At 59.9% G+C, this 12,853-nt stretch overlaps 1 protein-coding gene across 3 annotated transcripts; it reads right to left on the reverse strand.

Annotated features, from left to right (window-relative positions):
• Positions 1 to 59: 59 nt before the first annotated feature.
• On the reverse strand, positions 60 to 11,199 carry Ubxn6 (UBX domain protein 6). 3 transcript variants are annotated; one of them, XM_047532570.1, is made up of 11 exons: positions 10,999 to 11,199; positions 7,973 to 8,136; positions 7,389 to 7,453; positions 6,526 to 6,654; positions 3,195 to 3,292; positions 2,389 to 2,464; positions 1,842 to 1,926; positions 1,511 to 1,730; positions 1,297 to 1,427; positions 1,060 to 1,208; positions 60 to 549 (listed from the first exon to the last, which is right to left on the reverse strand). In XM_047532570.1, the coding sequence occupies exons 1-11, from the start codon at positions 11,079 to 11,081 to the stop codon at positions 421 to 423; spliced, it is 1,329 nt and encodes a 442-aa protein (XP_047388526.1). In that variant the 5' UTR covers positions 11,082 to 11,199; the 3' UTR covers positions 60 to 420. The 3 variants fall into 3 exon arrangements, with proteins under 3 accessions (XP_047388526.1, XP_047388527.1, XP_047388528.1); XM_047532571.1 differs by having other exon boundaries at positions 10,950 to 11,082; XM_047532572.1 differs by lacking the exon at positions 10,999 to 11,199 and adding an exon at positions 10,304 to 10,510.
• Between the last annotated feature and the right edge of the window lie 1,654 nt (positions 11,200 to 12,853).

The raw sequence follows: 12,853 nt of genomic DNA on the forward strand, positions 1-12,853 counted from the left end.
TCTGTAGCAGAGGTGACCCTTGCCTTGAGTCCAGTGGTTCGTATTAACCACCAGGAAACTATAGTCAAATATTCTATTTATTTGGGTCCATAATTTAGAAATTACATGTCAACTGTGCTATTAGGCTAGTGTCTCCTGCACTTGTCACCAGTTTAGTGCCAGATGGGGCCACCCCCGTGCACAGCACATGGGGCCTGTGCCCACACTATGCCCAGGGAGGCATATGTCTGCCTGCCCCAGGGCTCTGCAAAACAGTGGCTAGAGGCACTGCCCCCGAGGCAGGGACAGGTGCTCCGGCCAGCCATGCGGGGCTCTGGGGCCTGGTCAGTGTTTCCAGAAGTGGCTGGGTAGCCCTGGAGTGGGATGGGGACAGGAGCGCATGAGACAGACCCATGGGCTGAGGCCAACCCTGCCTTTATTTCAGGAGAGCTTCTCCATGGCCGCCAGGAGCTCAGGTTTCAGGATGGATGAGCTGGGCTCAGCCCCTGCAGCCCTGATGTCCTCTAGCACAGCTGCATCCCACGAGAAGGTCAGGAGGGCCGAGGGCACCTGTAGTGGGGCAGTCAGATCCAGATCGTCACCTCATTCCATGTGAATGCACACCAGGGTCCCTGATGGCAAGCTGACCTGGAGATGCCCCTGCCTGGCCGAAGCCATCAAAACCAGGCAGAGTCCCAGGTTCCCACCCAGGCCTCCCGCCTCCTGCCTCCCTTCCTCCTGCCCCGCTGGCCTCCTCCCTGGTAGATCCCCACGCCTTAGCTCCATCTTGGTTCTGCTCCTCACGAGGACTCACCACTCCCATTTCATGGGAGGAAAACAGGCACCAAGAAGTGAGGAACCGCTCAAGGTCATAGCACCAGTCAGCGGGAAGTGGGATTCCAACACAGGAACCTGACCTGGAACCATCCCAAACCCTGCCTGCGCTAACGATGGACCACGGGGAGGGTTCAGTGACAAAGTGACCGTGACACAGCAACCGCCTTCCCCCCACGTCTGCAGGTCCTCCTTGGTAAATGCCTGGGTGTCCTAACTCCATCACAGTGCCCACCCTGCGCTCACCAGCCCACACTCGTTCAAGGCCAGGTTCTCTTCCTCCAGCAGCTTCTGCCCTCCTGAGGCCAGCAGCTCAAAAGGCAGCCAGTCGCTCTGCAGGGCCTCCCGGACAAACTCGTAGAGTGCAGACAGCCGCTCCCGGGCATAGAAGGTCCCTGCAGAGTGGGACGTCAGGTCTAGCCCCCAGGCTGCCAGGCCCCCCAGCAGCACCGCTGGAAGAAGCCCAGCGCAGGCCCTGCTCACCCTGCAGGAGGCAGCCGTCGGGGAGGCGCACACGCAGCAGCGTGTAGGTGTGCTTGCGCTGCTCCCGCTGCTCCTCCCTCTCCCGCATGGCCTTGGTCCGCAGCACGCTCAGCCGCTCCACCGCGTCGGCCCTGCGCACACAGCCAGAGAGCCGGGCTCAGGCTGCGGCCAGAGCCCCAACCCGACGTGCCCCAGCCACAGGCGTGCCTGCCACCTGAGCTTCTGCTCCCGCTTGATCTCCTCTGCTGTGAGGTTGAAGAAGTCTCCAGGCAGCTCAAACCGGGAGGCCAGGGGCGAGGGCCGGAAGACGCGGCGCTGCCGGTCCAGCTTGGCCCGCACGGGCTCTGCACTCAGCAGCTGCTCCTTGTGCCGCTCCAGGCTCTGGGGCTGCGCCAGCGCGGCCTCACTCAGCACGTAGAACTCCTCCAGGTCCTCTGTGCCACCCACACACAGATGTCACTGCAGCAGGGAGACCCAAGCCGGCCTCTCCCACCTGAGGCCCCCACCCCCACTGGGGGCTCAGCCCAGGCCCCTCCTCGCCTCACCCTGATCCGCGACAGGCAGCTGCATCCTCTGGAACCCAATGGCCTCAAAAAACTCGTGGGTCCCTTCCAGGCAGTTAATGCGCTCCTGGGAGTGCGGCAGAGGTCACACGGGGCTGCCTCTGCCACAGGCCCAGTGACCCCTGATGGCGACCAAATCCTGAAGCAGTGGCAGAGCTGAGCACAAACTTGCTTTCCTAAGGAGCGCCTCGGGGCTTCCCCAGTGCCTCTCGGAGGACACAGCACCCCAAAAGGCCAACCACCAGGGGCTGCTGGGGGAATCCCCAGAGCAGAGGAAGACACACCTGCTGCTCGCACAGGCCAGGGTGGCCCAACCCACCAATGCTCCAGAGGAGCTTCAGTTTCTGCCTTCCCAGCGTAAGGGTCAAACTGCAGCCGGCAGGGGAAGAGCCCCCAAGCCCTTCTTCCATGGCATGTGATTTGTCACCTCACTGCCACCTTCTGCTGGCCCAAACCCTGCACTCTTCGAGGCTGCCCCACCGTGGCTGGGGCTGGGCTGGGTGGGTTGGGCAGGAGGACGCAGCCTCACCTGGAACACCTTGTTCTGCAGCTTGATCTTCCGGTACTTCTCTTCCTCAGGGTGCAGGTGGATATTGTCCAGGTACCTGAGAGGAGGATGGGGGAATGGGATACAGGTCCCCCGGCTCCTCTACACTTCCCACACCAGGGGACAACAGCTAAGAGCCACAGGCAGCAGCAGCAGGAAGGAACGAGGGCTCAGGGGGCCCGGGGCTGCATCTTGGAGTTGGAATTCAACTTTTTTTTTTTTTTTTTTTTTTTTTTTTGCGGTACTGGGGATCGAACTCAGGGCCTTGTGCTTGCAAGACAAGCACTCTACCAGCTGAGCTATCTCCCCAGCCCGCATCTTGGGGTTGGAATCACAGGCACCTGTCACAGCCTGACAGCCCCAGGGCCCAGCAGAGGAGCTGTCACTGTGCTTGGCCTCTCTGTCCTGTCTGCCAAGGACAAGGATTAGCACAGAGGACAGACAAAAGACAGAGCCAGAATAACCAACCACTGTGCAAAGGGACAGGAGGGCTGGCGGGCTCCCGCGAGGACACTTCCTTGGCAGCTGTGAACATCGGGCATTTCCAGTTCCACCCAACTTGCTTGACTAGATGCTAGAATGAGTTGGGTCCCTGTACCCTTACATGCTCCTTGGATGACCCCAAAGGAAACTGGGCAGGTGAACTGAGGCCTTAATCTCTTCCCTGAGGCCTCAGGCAGGGCTGGCCTCCCCTCCAGTCTCTGCTCCTTCCTGGCTCCTCAGAGTCCCCACAGAGCCCAAGGGGACAGCCCCAGTGGGAGTGGCCTTGGGCAGCTGGACGCACTCACTTGGCGATGGTGTCCACGCCCAACTTCACCCTGTCCCGGTCTCTGTTGAACGTGTGGATCTTCATGATGGAGGCAGCCACAGGGTCCGTGGAGAAGTGCTGCAGGGAAAAGGCGTGCTGAGGCCCACTCTGGTACTGCACTGCACTGCCCGGGGACAGAGGACAGCAGCAGTGGTGCTAGTCGCTCTCTCGGGGCAGAGCAGGGGCATTTGCCATCCGACTGCATGCTCAGCAGAGATGAGGAGAAAGACCCCACGGTGACTCAGCTCCAACACAGGCAGAGGGCAGTGGCCACCAAAGCAGGAGAGGAAACATCTGCCCTTAGATGCCCATCTGTGACCTTAGAGGTCAGTGTGGCGTAATGTGACAGATCTCCACCTCACGCCCTGGTTTGAAAACAGCAGCTCTGGCACTGGGCTCCGCGGACCCCCAGCACCACGATGCCCCAGCCCTCCTGATCCTCACCAACAGACCAAGCAATGCCAGCTCCTCCACCCAGGCCACAGGTTGGGTCTGTCACCTCCCTCTACCCAAATACCTGACAGAGCCAGGTGGCCAGATGGCTGGAGTGGGCAACTCAGCCTCCACTGCTCCCAGGGCCCACCGATGGGAGGCACAGGACCACGGGACCAGGATGGCATGTGCTCACTCTGCACAACCACGGCACACAGCCACACACACTGGCTCCCCTGCAGCCCACGACAGCAAGTCACCACGAACAGGAGGCCCAGATGCTAGAGGGGTGGACAGCAGCCCAGTCCAGGGCCGCCGGCTTGCCCCAAGCTCCTGGAAGGTGGGTTTGGGCCTTGGCCTCCCAGCACCCTCCCTCGGCTCCATGGGGAGCCCGGGCAGCCACATCAGGACCACACAGACGTCTGCTCCAAAGTGAGCCAGTTCTCCTGCCAACCTCCTGCTGCGACCCAGCCCATCTGCTAGTTCTGTTGCCAGGAGGTGAGGGCGGAGGAGACAGGTCTGCAGAGGCAGCAGGAGGCACAGGCGTCCCCAGACCAGGAGGGCAGGAAGGAACCCAGGTCGACAGGAGCCTGCCTTGTGGCAAAGCGAACTTGACATCAACAAGCACAGCGTCCTCACTCTTTGGGGTTCAGCAAAATGACATAGCTCTCCAGGGAAAACTGGCTCCACCCCACGTCCCTCACTGCAGGCTTCACGTTACACTAGAGCTTTAATCAGCGCAGCAAACCAAACAGGCAAGACAGCAAAAGGCAAAACAGAAAAATGCTAGAAAAACCACGGAAGAACTATTTCAGGAGGAGGCTGAGAAGGACCCTCCTAAGTATGACCCTGAGCCAGAAGAATAAAGACTGACGCTTTCCATGACATAGTGATCAAGAACCTCTCCCTGGAAGTGACTATAAGCAAAATGAAAACGTAAGCAACTGAGGGAAAACGTGAGCCCACACCACAGACAAAGAGCACCTCCTAACCAACAAGAGCTGCTGCAGGAGGAAATGGGCGAAGAACGCAACCCTCCAAGAGGACAGCGGCTGCCGTGAAGGGAGGGAGGTGCCGAGGACACCCATCCGCCGGCCTGCCACTCCGAGCGGAGATCAGGAAGGCAGGCGAGGGCGGGGCTCCCACGCACACTGGAGGGAGCCCACGTGCGACCGCAGTCAAGGCTTCTCACTGTCTGACTGTTCCCACGAGCAAAACTGGACGCGCCTGACTCGCTCACCGGCCAGTGAGGAAGTCCAGAAGAGCTGGCGAGCGCCCGGGAGGGCAGGAGGTGTGGGGTCTGAATTAGAACAAGGCACCTTCGCGCTGCACGGTCATGTCAGAATGGACTCCGCTGCCACGGAGAACGAAAAAGAACCAAAGTTTTTTTTTAAAAAGAGCACAGGGCTGGGGACATAGCTCAGTTGGTAGAGTGCTTGCCTTGCAAGCACAGGGCCCTGGGTTTGATCCCCAGCACCGCAAAAAAAAAAAAAAAAAAAAAAAAAAAAAACACGAGCCCGCAGAACTTCCCCGCAGATGACTCAGGAGAGGACAGAGGGCGGACAGACCAAGTAGGGTGCAAACGTCATTAACACCTGGCAAATGGGGCAGCAGAGAGTGCTCCCCACGTACACAAAGATGCCCACGTCCTAATCCTTGGGGCCCGTGAGGATGCGCCACCACACAGCAAAGGAGAATTAGAGCAGCAGACAGAAGGAAGATCGTCCTGGATTATCCAGGAGGGACCGGGTGACCAGAAGGGTCCACGGACAGGGAAAAGCAGAGCTGGCAGCCTAAGAAACACCTGCCTGGCACTGCTGGCCCAGGAGCAGGAAGGGGCTGCAAGCCGAGGGCCTTGGGCACCTCCTAAGGTAGAAGACGGGGGACGCCGACTCTACCTGGAGTCAGGAGGGACCAGCCCTGCTGCACCTGAACTTCGCCCAGGGAAGCCTATGTCCACCTGGACGAACACACACACAGGACAGTGAGAATATAAAGGTGTCACTCCCACCCTGAGCGTTAGGCTCTGGAATGACGTGTCCTCCCAAAGCTCCCTGCTAAGGCAGGAAAGTTCAGAGGCAAAGCAACTGGAATGTGAGAGCCGTGACCTATCAGTCCATCCTAGTTTGAATGGCCTGTGTGGTGACTGTGGTCAGGGGTGTGGCTGAAGGAGGTGGTCACTGAGCGCCATCTGTCCTCTCTCTGCTTCCTGATCCCACCAGAAGCTGAGCAGCCTTCCTCTGCCACACGCGGCCACCAAGATGTTCTGCCTCATCTCAGGCCCAGAGCAACAAAGTCAGTCCTCTACAGACTGAGGCCTCCGGAACTGTGACCCTAAAGAAATTTTCCATCTTCTAAGTTGTTCTTGTTGGGCAGTTTGGCCGCAGCAACAAGAAACTGAGTGAGACGCTGGGTAAAGCGTATTCAGGTATCCTGTGTGATTCTTGCAGTTTTTTTTCAAATGTGAAATTTCCAAATTAAGAGCTACAAGGAAAAGAACAGACCGAAGAAGTCCCTCTGCCGGGACAGTGCCTCCAAGTTTCTCAGTTAAACATGAACGGCGCGTGACCCTTTATGTGGAGCAGAATACACGAGGAGGGGGAGACAGACAGACATCCACCAGCAGCGTGTACACCTCATGACATCTCAGAAGAGGACCTCAGCTGCTTCTGTGGCCGCTGGGAGTGGGGCTGCAGGGTGGCAGCGTGCAGGTCTCCACTCTTCTCTTTCTGGATTCTGTTCTGCACACAAGGTTCCCTCTTTGGAGAAGGCAGAACAGAAACAAAGCCAAGGCTAGGCCCAAGCAGAACTGGCTGCTGACTCTGAGGGACCTGTGGTGCTGGTCTCCTTGGGTGGGACGCACAGGGGACTGCACTCACCGACAGAATAGCTTCTTTGATGTGGGCGTCCCGCTGGTCCCTCCTCAGGGTGACCCCTGTGAGTGGGCAGATGAAGTACACGCCAGGCACTGCCAGGTGTGTCGAGCCTTCCTCCTTGGGCTCAGGTACCTGGTGGGGGCGAGAGCACTGTACTCAGAGTGTGGACCACCCCAGGACAGTATCGGCCAGTGTGGCCTTAGAGCCAGACACTCCTGGCCCAACCGTGCCTTCCACTTGTTACCGTGGGCCACCCTGAACCCCTCCCTCCAGGTGTCCTGGTCCATACACTGTCCCTGCCTGTGCCCTCAGCATTCAACGCGGAGCAGCTCTGGCTGGGAGCAGCTGCTCCACACCACAGGCACCCTGCTCCTACGGCCAGCCCCCAGCGGCAGGGAGGAAGCCCAGGCCGGGTGGGAGTCAGGGGCTCAGCGCCTGGCACTCTAGCCATGGCTAGGGTGTCTTCCGTTCTAAAACCACTGCCTCGCTGCCAAGCTCTCCCGAGGCCTCCCAGGTGCCACCTTCCCACGGAGCCCTTCAGTCCAAGAGGCGCACAGGAGGGTGTGCCAGGCTGTGGGATTTGAAGGCACAGGAAGAGTTCCAGCCCTACCCCTCCTGGGGTGAGGGGCACAACCGAGGATGGCTGCCTTCACTCCTCTGAACCCAGGTCAGGAGAGCCGAACCTGAGGTCCAGACAGCACGGGCACCTGCGCCCCACCTGCCTCTGCAGTTCAGGGCAGCCCAGGGTGCAGAGGACACTGCCTTTATGCCCCCGCAGCAACTCCGCATGGCCCAGGCTCTGCACACAGCCCTCCCAGGGGTGCCAACTGCCCCCATGAGGGCAATGCCACACTAAAAAGCTTTACCTCCTTGGTCCCCGTGGACTCAGGACCACCGCTGACGGTCGCCTCAGCTCGCAGCTCCTTTCTCACTGGAGGAACGAAACGAGCAGAGGGAGAGGGGGAAACGCACTGCCCTGCCCTGTCCAGAGCCTGGCCAGGTGGGGCCCTAGCCCGGCAGGGCCTGCCTCTGAGGGGTCAGCTCCAGTCTCTCCTGCTGGGCTTGGTTCCTGTCCGCCCCCCCGCCTCCCCGTGACCACCACTTTCTCCACAGCTCAGCTGCTCTCCTTCCTCAAGGAGCACCTCTGGCACCCATGCCCCTCACACCAGGCCCGCTGCCACCCTCTTGCCTGGCACGCCCTCTGCGGATGTTCCAATCATCACTTTACTTTTAATTTTTAAAAAATATTTTTTAGTTGTCAACAGACCTTTATTTTACTTATTTATACGCAGTGTGAGAGTCGAACCCAGTGCATCGCACGTGCTAGGCAAGCGCTCCACCACTGAGCCACCACCCAGCCCCCAACTATGACTTTAAACCACCCCCTTCACTGTTTCCACCCAGAGCCAAGGGCAGAATCCCCGCCTCAGCCAGGACGGCCGCCACTCACCCTGATTCCGGATAGAGTCCTGCGATGTGGGTCCCCGGGCCCTGGGCTGCTTCTGTTCCAGCCGGGCCAGGGCAGCCGCGGCTGCCATCTGTGCCTCATCTGTGGGTCCCTGGCGGGGCTGCCTGAGGGCTGGCTGCTGGGGCTTTTCTCTGGGGGCCTTCTCCCTGGGCAGAGATGGGGGAGTGAACAGTCTCCCAGGGTGGCCAGGGGCCTGCCTGTCCTAGCTCCTGCTACCTGTCCCATCAGACGGACATGTCCCTATCCACACAGGCTGCCACACTGCCCTCCCAGGTCCACCCGTGGTCACCAGATGGTCCTGTTAAGGGTGAAGAAGCCTCTGAAGGCAGGAGATAGCAGCTCTACTTGGCGTTCTGCCCCTCTGGCCAAGTGGTGCCCCAGTCAGGCCCCAGCATAAGCACCCGTAAAATGGACTCACAGTGTCCCCCCTGGCATGAAGCCACCCTGACAGTCCCAGAACTGAGAAGGCTGGCGGGGTCATGATCTTGCCTCCTCCCTCCTCCCCATGCAGGGGCCTGCCATGCTGAAGACCACGTGGCTCTGCCTGTGTGCTCCTGCAGGCTCCCCAAGAGCACTGTGGGCCCCTCCTCACAAACCCTTGGCTCAGGGCAAGCTGCTCCTGCCACAGCTGATCCCTTTACCCTAGTACCACCGCTCCACTCCATGCCCGTGATGGGCAAGGGGCGGCTCCATGACTACTCAGCACAGAGGTGCCAGTGGCAACTCCTCCACAGCCTGCCCTGCCGGGACCCTCTCACCCAATCCCAGCAGTTCCCATCTCTGTGCTCTAGGTCCACAGAACCTCCTGGGAGCCTGCTTAGTGTGGGACCCTTGATCCTCCGTTCCACTCAGATACATAGCCCCGCCCCGCCCCGTCTGGTCTGACCCTCGTGGGCCTGCTTCCTGCCCACCCACCTGTCTCCACCCTCCCCACAGTGGAGGATCTCCAGATGAAGAAAGGCTGGTTCATGGAGACTCTCTGACACCATCCAGTGTCTGTATCTTTCCATAAAAACAGCATTTCCCATGACATTAACTGGCCCAGCACGGACTCTGATTGGGCAGCCAGAGGGACCCTCTAAACTCAAGCCTGGCTTGCCACTCCTCAAATGGACTCCCTCCCAGCTGGCAAGCCACACCCAGCACGCCTCACTTCCCTCCCCGCTGGGCTCCTTTCTATTCTTCCTGCAGGCAGCCCAGAGGATGCCCTGGGAAGTCTGTGCACTTTCTGTGCCTTTTGCCCAGAATGTTCCACCTGGGGGTGGGATAGAGACAGGCCTGTAGAGGGCAAGGGCTGCCACAGGGCCCTGTGGAGGAGGCTGAGGGCCACACACCGAGTCTCACTGAGTCCCAGTCTCAGCTCGCGCCACCTTCTCAGAGAGGCCTTCCTGGACACCTGCCAGCCTGATCCTGCTCATCTCTTCAGGGCCTCAGTGCCACCTCCTCTCATGTCACATATCAACTGGTGCACTGAACATCCCGCTGCAGGGCGAGCCCCAGAGCACCGGAGGCCAGCCTTCCCCCAAGGCCTCCAACAGCCTGGACACTGTTGTCCACGCCACTCCAGTCCCCGCTCCAGCATGCCACGTGTCACGGATGCACAGACCTCCACACGCTTTCTCTCCACCTCCTCTTGAGCCCTTCCGTTCCCTGCTAAACCCCTGGTCTGAGGCAGACACAAGCCCCGATGTCCCACCCATCACACAGCCCCACCACCTGTCACCATCTCCAGGTTGGCCACCTTCCTCCCCTCTTGGGCTCAGGGACCTGATGTGTTGGCTATCAGGCTCTCAAGGCCTGCCTTCTCCAAATCAGCACTGTACCCCTGAGATCCCGGACACCCAATCCTAGGCAGGACACCTTAGTGCCCTCACTTTGCCCCACCCTGCCTGCCTCCCCTGCCCCTTCTTGCCTGCCTCCCAGCCTCCACCCCTACCTTCACCCCTCCAGGGCTCCTTCCGCCATTCCCCACACCTTGCCTGAGCTTATCTGTCCTAAGTCCCCACCACCCACTCCGCCACTCCCTGCAGCAGCCTTGGTCCTTCCAGTCCCCATCTTCTTATCCGCCAGCCCTCAGTCTCAGACATGGCCACCTGCTGCCACACCTGTCTCCACTCCCCACCCAGGTCTCCCTGAGGAGCCTCCAGGAGGATGCACCCATCTCCCACCAGGCCTCCATCTCATCTGTCACAAAGGCTCCCACTTCCATGCTTTCCTCAGACCTTCCCTGGTCCCTCTCAGCAACCCCAAGCCACTCAGGCAACTCCCCAGACAACAGGCCGTCTGGCTTTCCAGATTCTCTTCAGTACTCACCCCCTCCTTCCTATCACTGCAGGGTCAGAACCAAGAAGCCCTCTTCCTGTGGATGTTTAGCTCACCAGGATACCCTGGATCCCTGCCTTACTTGCTCTCCAAGTTCAGCCTCAAATCTCAGGGCATTCCAGATTTCTCCCAAGCCTCTCCTTTATTCCTCTAAGGTCTCCAATTCATCTTCCAACACTGCAACCTGAAACCCCCTCATCCTCCACCTGCTTGTATCCCCTTGCCTCTTGCCCCGGCTCCAGATCTGGCCCCAGTCCCTGCTCCCACACTTCACCCCAGGATTCCCCAACCCCCCATGCTCGGCCCTCCTGTACCACCGCAAGCTCGCCCACGCCCACCCCTTGGCCCTCGCCAGACCCTTCTTGCTTTCACTCCCCGCCCCCGCCGCCGTCCCCCGCGCTCCGCCCCTTTCCCCACCCCAGACAACGTCCGGCGTGCACGCCCCGCCCTCCTGCCCCGCCCCCAGGTCCCCTCCCCGCGCTCCGCCTTGGCCCCGCCCCCAGGCCCCCTCTCCCTTCTCCCACGCTCCGCCCCTCCTGGCACGCCCCCGTGCCCCCCAACCACCGGAATTTCGCCGCCCTCCCGGCCCGGCCTCGCCCTCTCAGCCCCCGGGCCTCTGAGCTCTCAGACTCCTCACCGCCGGTCCCGCCCCCGCCGGGCTTCAGCGCCCTGCAACTGTCACGCACCCCGCGGAGTCTGTGAGTTTCTGACCGGGCCCCGCGCTCTTGAACTTGATGTCGGCCTTGATCTCCTGGAAGAACTTCTTCATGGTGGCAGCAGGCCCGGCGGCAGGGGGCCGCACGGGGCGGGGGGCGCAGGGCCCAGTCGGGGAGGAGCCGGCAGGGGCCAACAACCGGAAAGAAAATACCGCGCTGCCGGAAGTCCCACCCTCGAGCGGCCGCCCACGTGACAATCGGCCCGGCGCACCTTTCTAGCTCTCCGCACCTCGCTGGCCCGGGCCGGCCGCTCTGCACTCCGGGGCCGCGTCTCGGTGGTTCTTCCGGAATCCGTTGCCCGGCGACGGCGCGCTTCCTGCGGCGTTTTCTAAGGGGTGCGGAGAGGAGCTGGAGCTGGAGGCAGCGGCCGCCTGACCCCGCGGAGGATGCGCTGGCCCTGCCCCTTGCCCCTTGCCCTGCTCGAGAACCTCGCTTGGCCGCCAGCGCTTACGTAACAAAGTCTCAGTTCACGGGATGGCATGCAGAGCCCCTAGGCCCAGCCGACTTGGGACCTCAGTGGCCCCCACGCACCCGATGTGGACGCGTTTCAGAGGACGCGACAGCTGCGGACGCTCCTGGGCGGCGGAGACGAGGGAGACCAGCTGGTGGGGGCACGTGCTGCGCTGTACAGGCCGCAAAGGACACGCCCGGAGTGAGAGCTAAACAGCCCTCCACGAAGAGTCGGGGCCTGGACTGGAAAGCGCGGCCCTCTACAACGAAGACCCGCGTGGCCGGGAAGGGGAGCGGGGGAGAGAATGACGGGGGCGGGTCACCCCGAGGCGTGGAGACGGAAAGGGTGTAAGGAAGAGCCCGGCGTCCTCGGTTCCCTCTCCAGGAAGTGGGCCTCAAATTGGCACAAGACCCCCCCACCCCCAAGATGGGGCGTTCACGCAGGTGGAGGTTCTCAGTGCAGGTCGGATGGTGTTAGGATTTACAGCTAGGATGTTTTTCTAGCGTCTGCTCTGTGCCAGCGATGAAGAAACACCCAATTCCCTGCGCTCTGCAGCCAGGAGGTTTTTTTCTTTGGTTTTGAGGGAGATGGAGAGAAAAGGCACAAATAAAATGGGGGGTGGGGAAAGGTGTTATAGGGGAGAGCAGCGAGGGCAGTCTGCAACGTCAAATAAAGAGGTCAGCAACAGTAAAAGGCTTTTTTTTTGGGGGGGGAGGGCGTGCTAGGGAAGGAACCCAGGGTCTTGGGCATTCTAAGCACACATTATATGACTGAACAACACCACAAACCCCCAAAGGACCTTTTTGAGACCATCAGGGAAGTTTGAATATGTCTGGCCTTTAGATGACATGCAGGAGCTATTAAATTGTTTAGGTGTAATAATGGCATGGTAGTTGTATTTAAAAACTGGTATTAGTGATACACTCAAAAGTGTTTATGGGCGAAATGACATTTAAGATGTGCATTAAAAATTCTCCAGAAATGAGACAAGCATGGTGGCCACATCTGTGATCCCAGTGACTGGGAGGCTGAGTCTGGAGGATGGAGAGTTTGAAGCCTGCTGAGCCTGAGGCAGAAGGATTGCTGCTGCTGATACCCCATCTCAAAAACAACAGTGAAACCCCCAGAAAAACACACACACCCAGGCAAGAATTCCTATGGCTACCTGTTTTTCCTTAGAGTGGAAGAGAAAAGCACCCACTCCTCAAACGTTTACTGAACATCTCCTTTGTGTCGGGCCAGTAGACTTGCAGCAGGGCACAAGACAGACAGTCCTGCCCTCATGAGGCTCATAGTCAAATGGGGACACAGCCCTGAAAGATCTAGATGGCTTCAGACAGTGATGGTGACCTCCCTGGAGAAAAGTATAATAGG

Source organism: Sciurus carolinensis, chromosome 17 (assembly GCF_902686445.1).
Source record: "Sciurus carolinensis chromosome 17, mSciCar1.2, whole genome shotgun sequence".
Lineage (NCBI taxonomy): Eukaryota > Metazoa > Chordata > Mammalia > Rodentia > Sciuridae > Sciurus > Sciurus carolinensis.

Bases quoted from the DNA above. Each gene is read 5' to 3' on its own strand.
- Ubxn6 (XM_047532570.1), bottom strand. From the start codon at position 11,081: ATGAAGAAGTTCTTCCAGGAGATCAAGGCCGACATCAAGTTCAAGAGC. The intron at 8,137-10,998 runs GTGCGTGACAGT...ATCTCTGCCCAG, and splicing joins AAACTCACAGACTCCGCGGG to GGAGAAGGCCCCCAGAGAAA. The intron at 550-1,059 runs GTGAGCGCAGGG...GCCCCACTACAG, and splicing joins CCTTGAACGAGTGTGGGCTG to GTGCCCTCGGCCCTCCTGAC.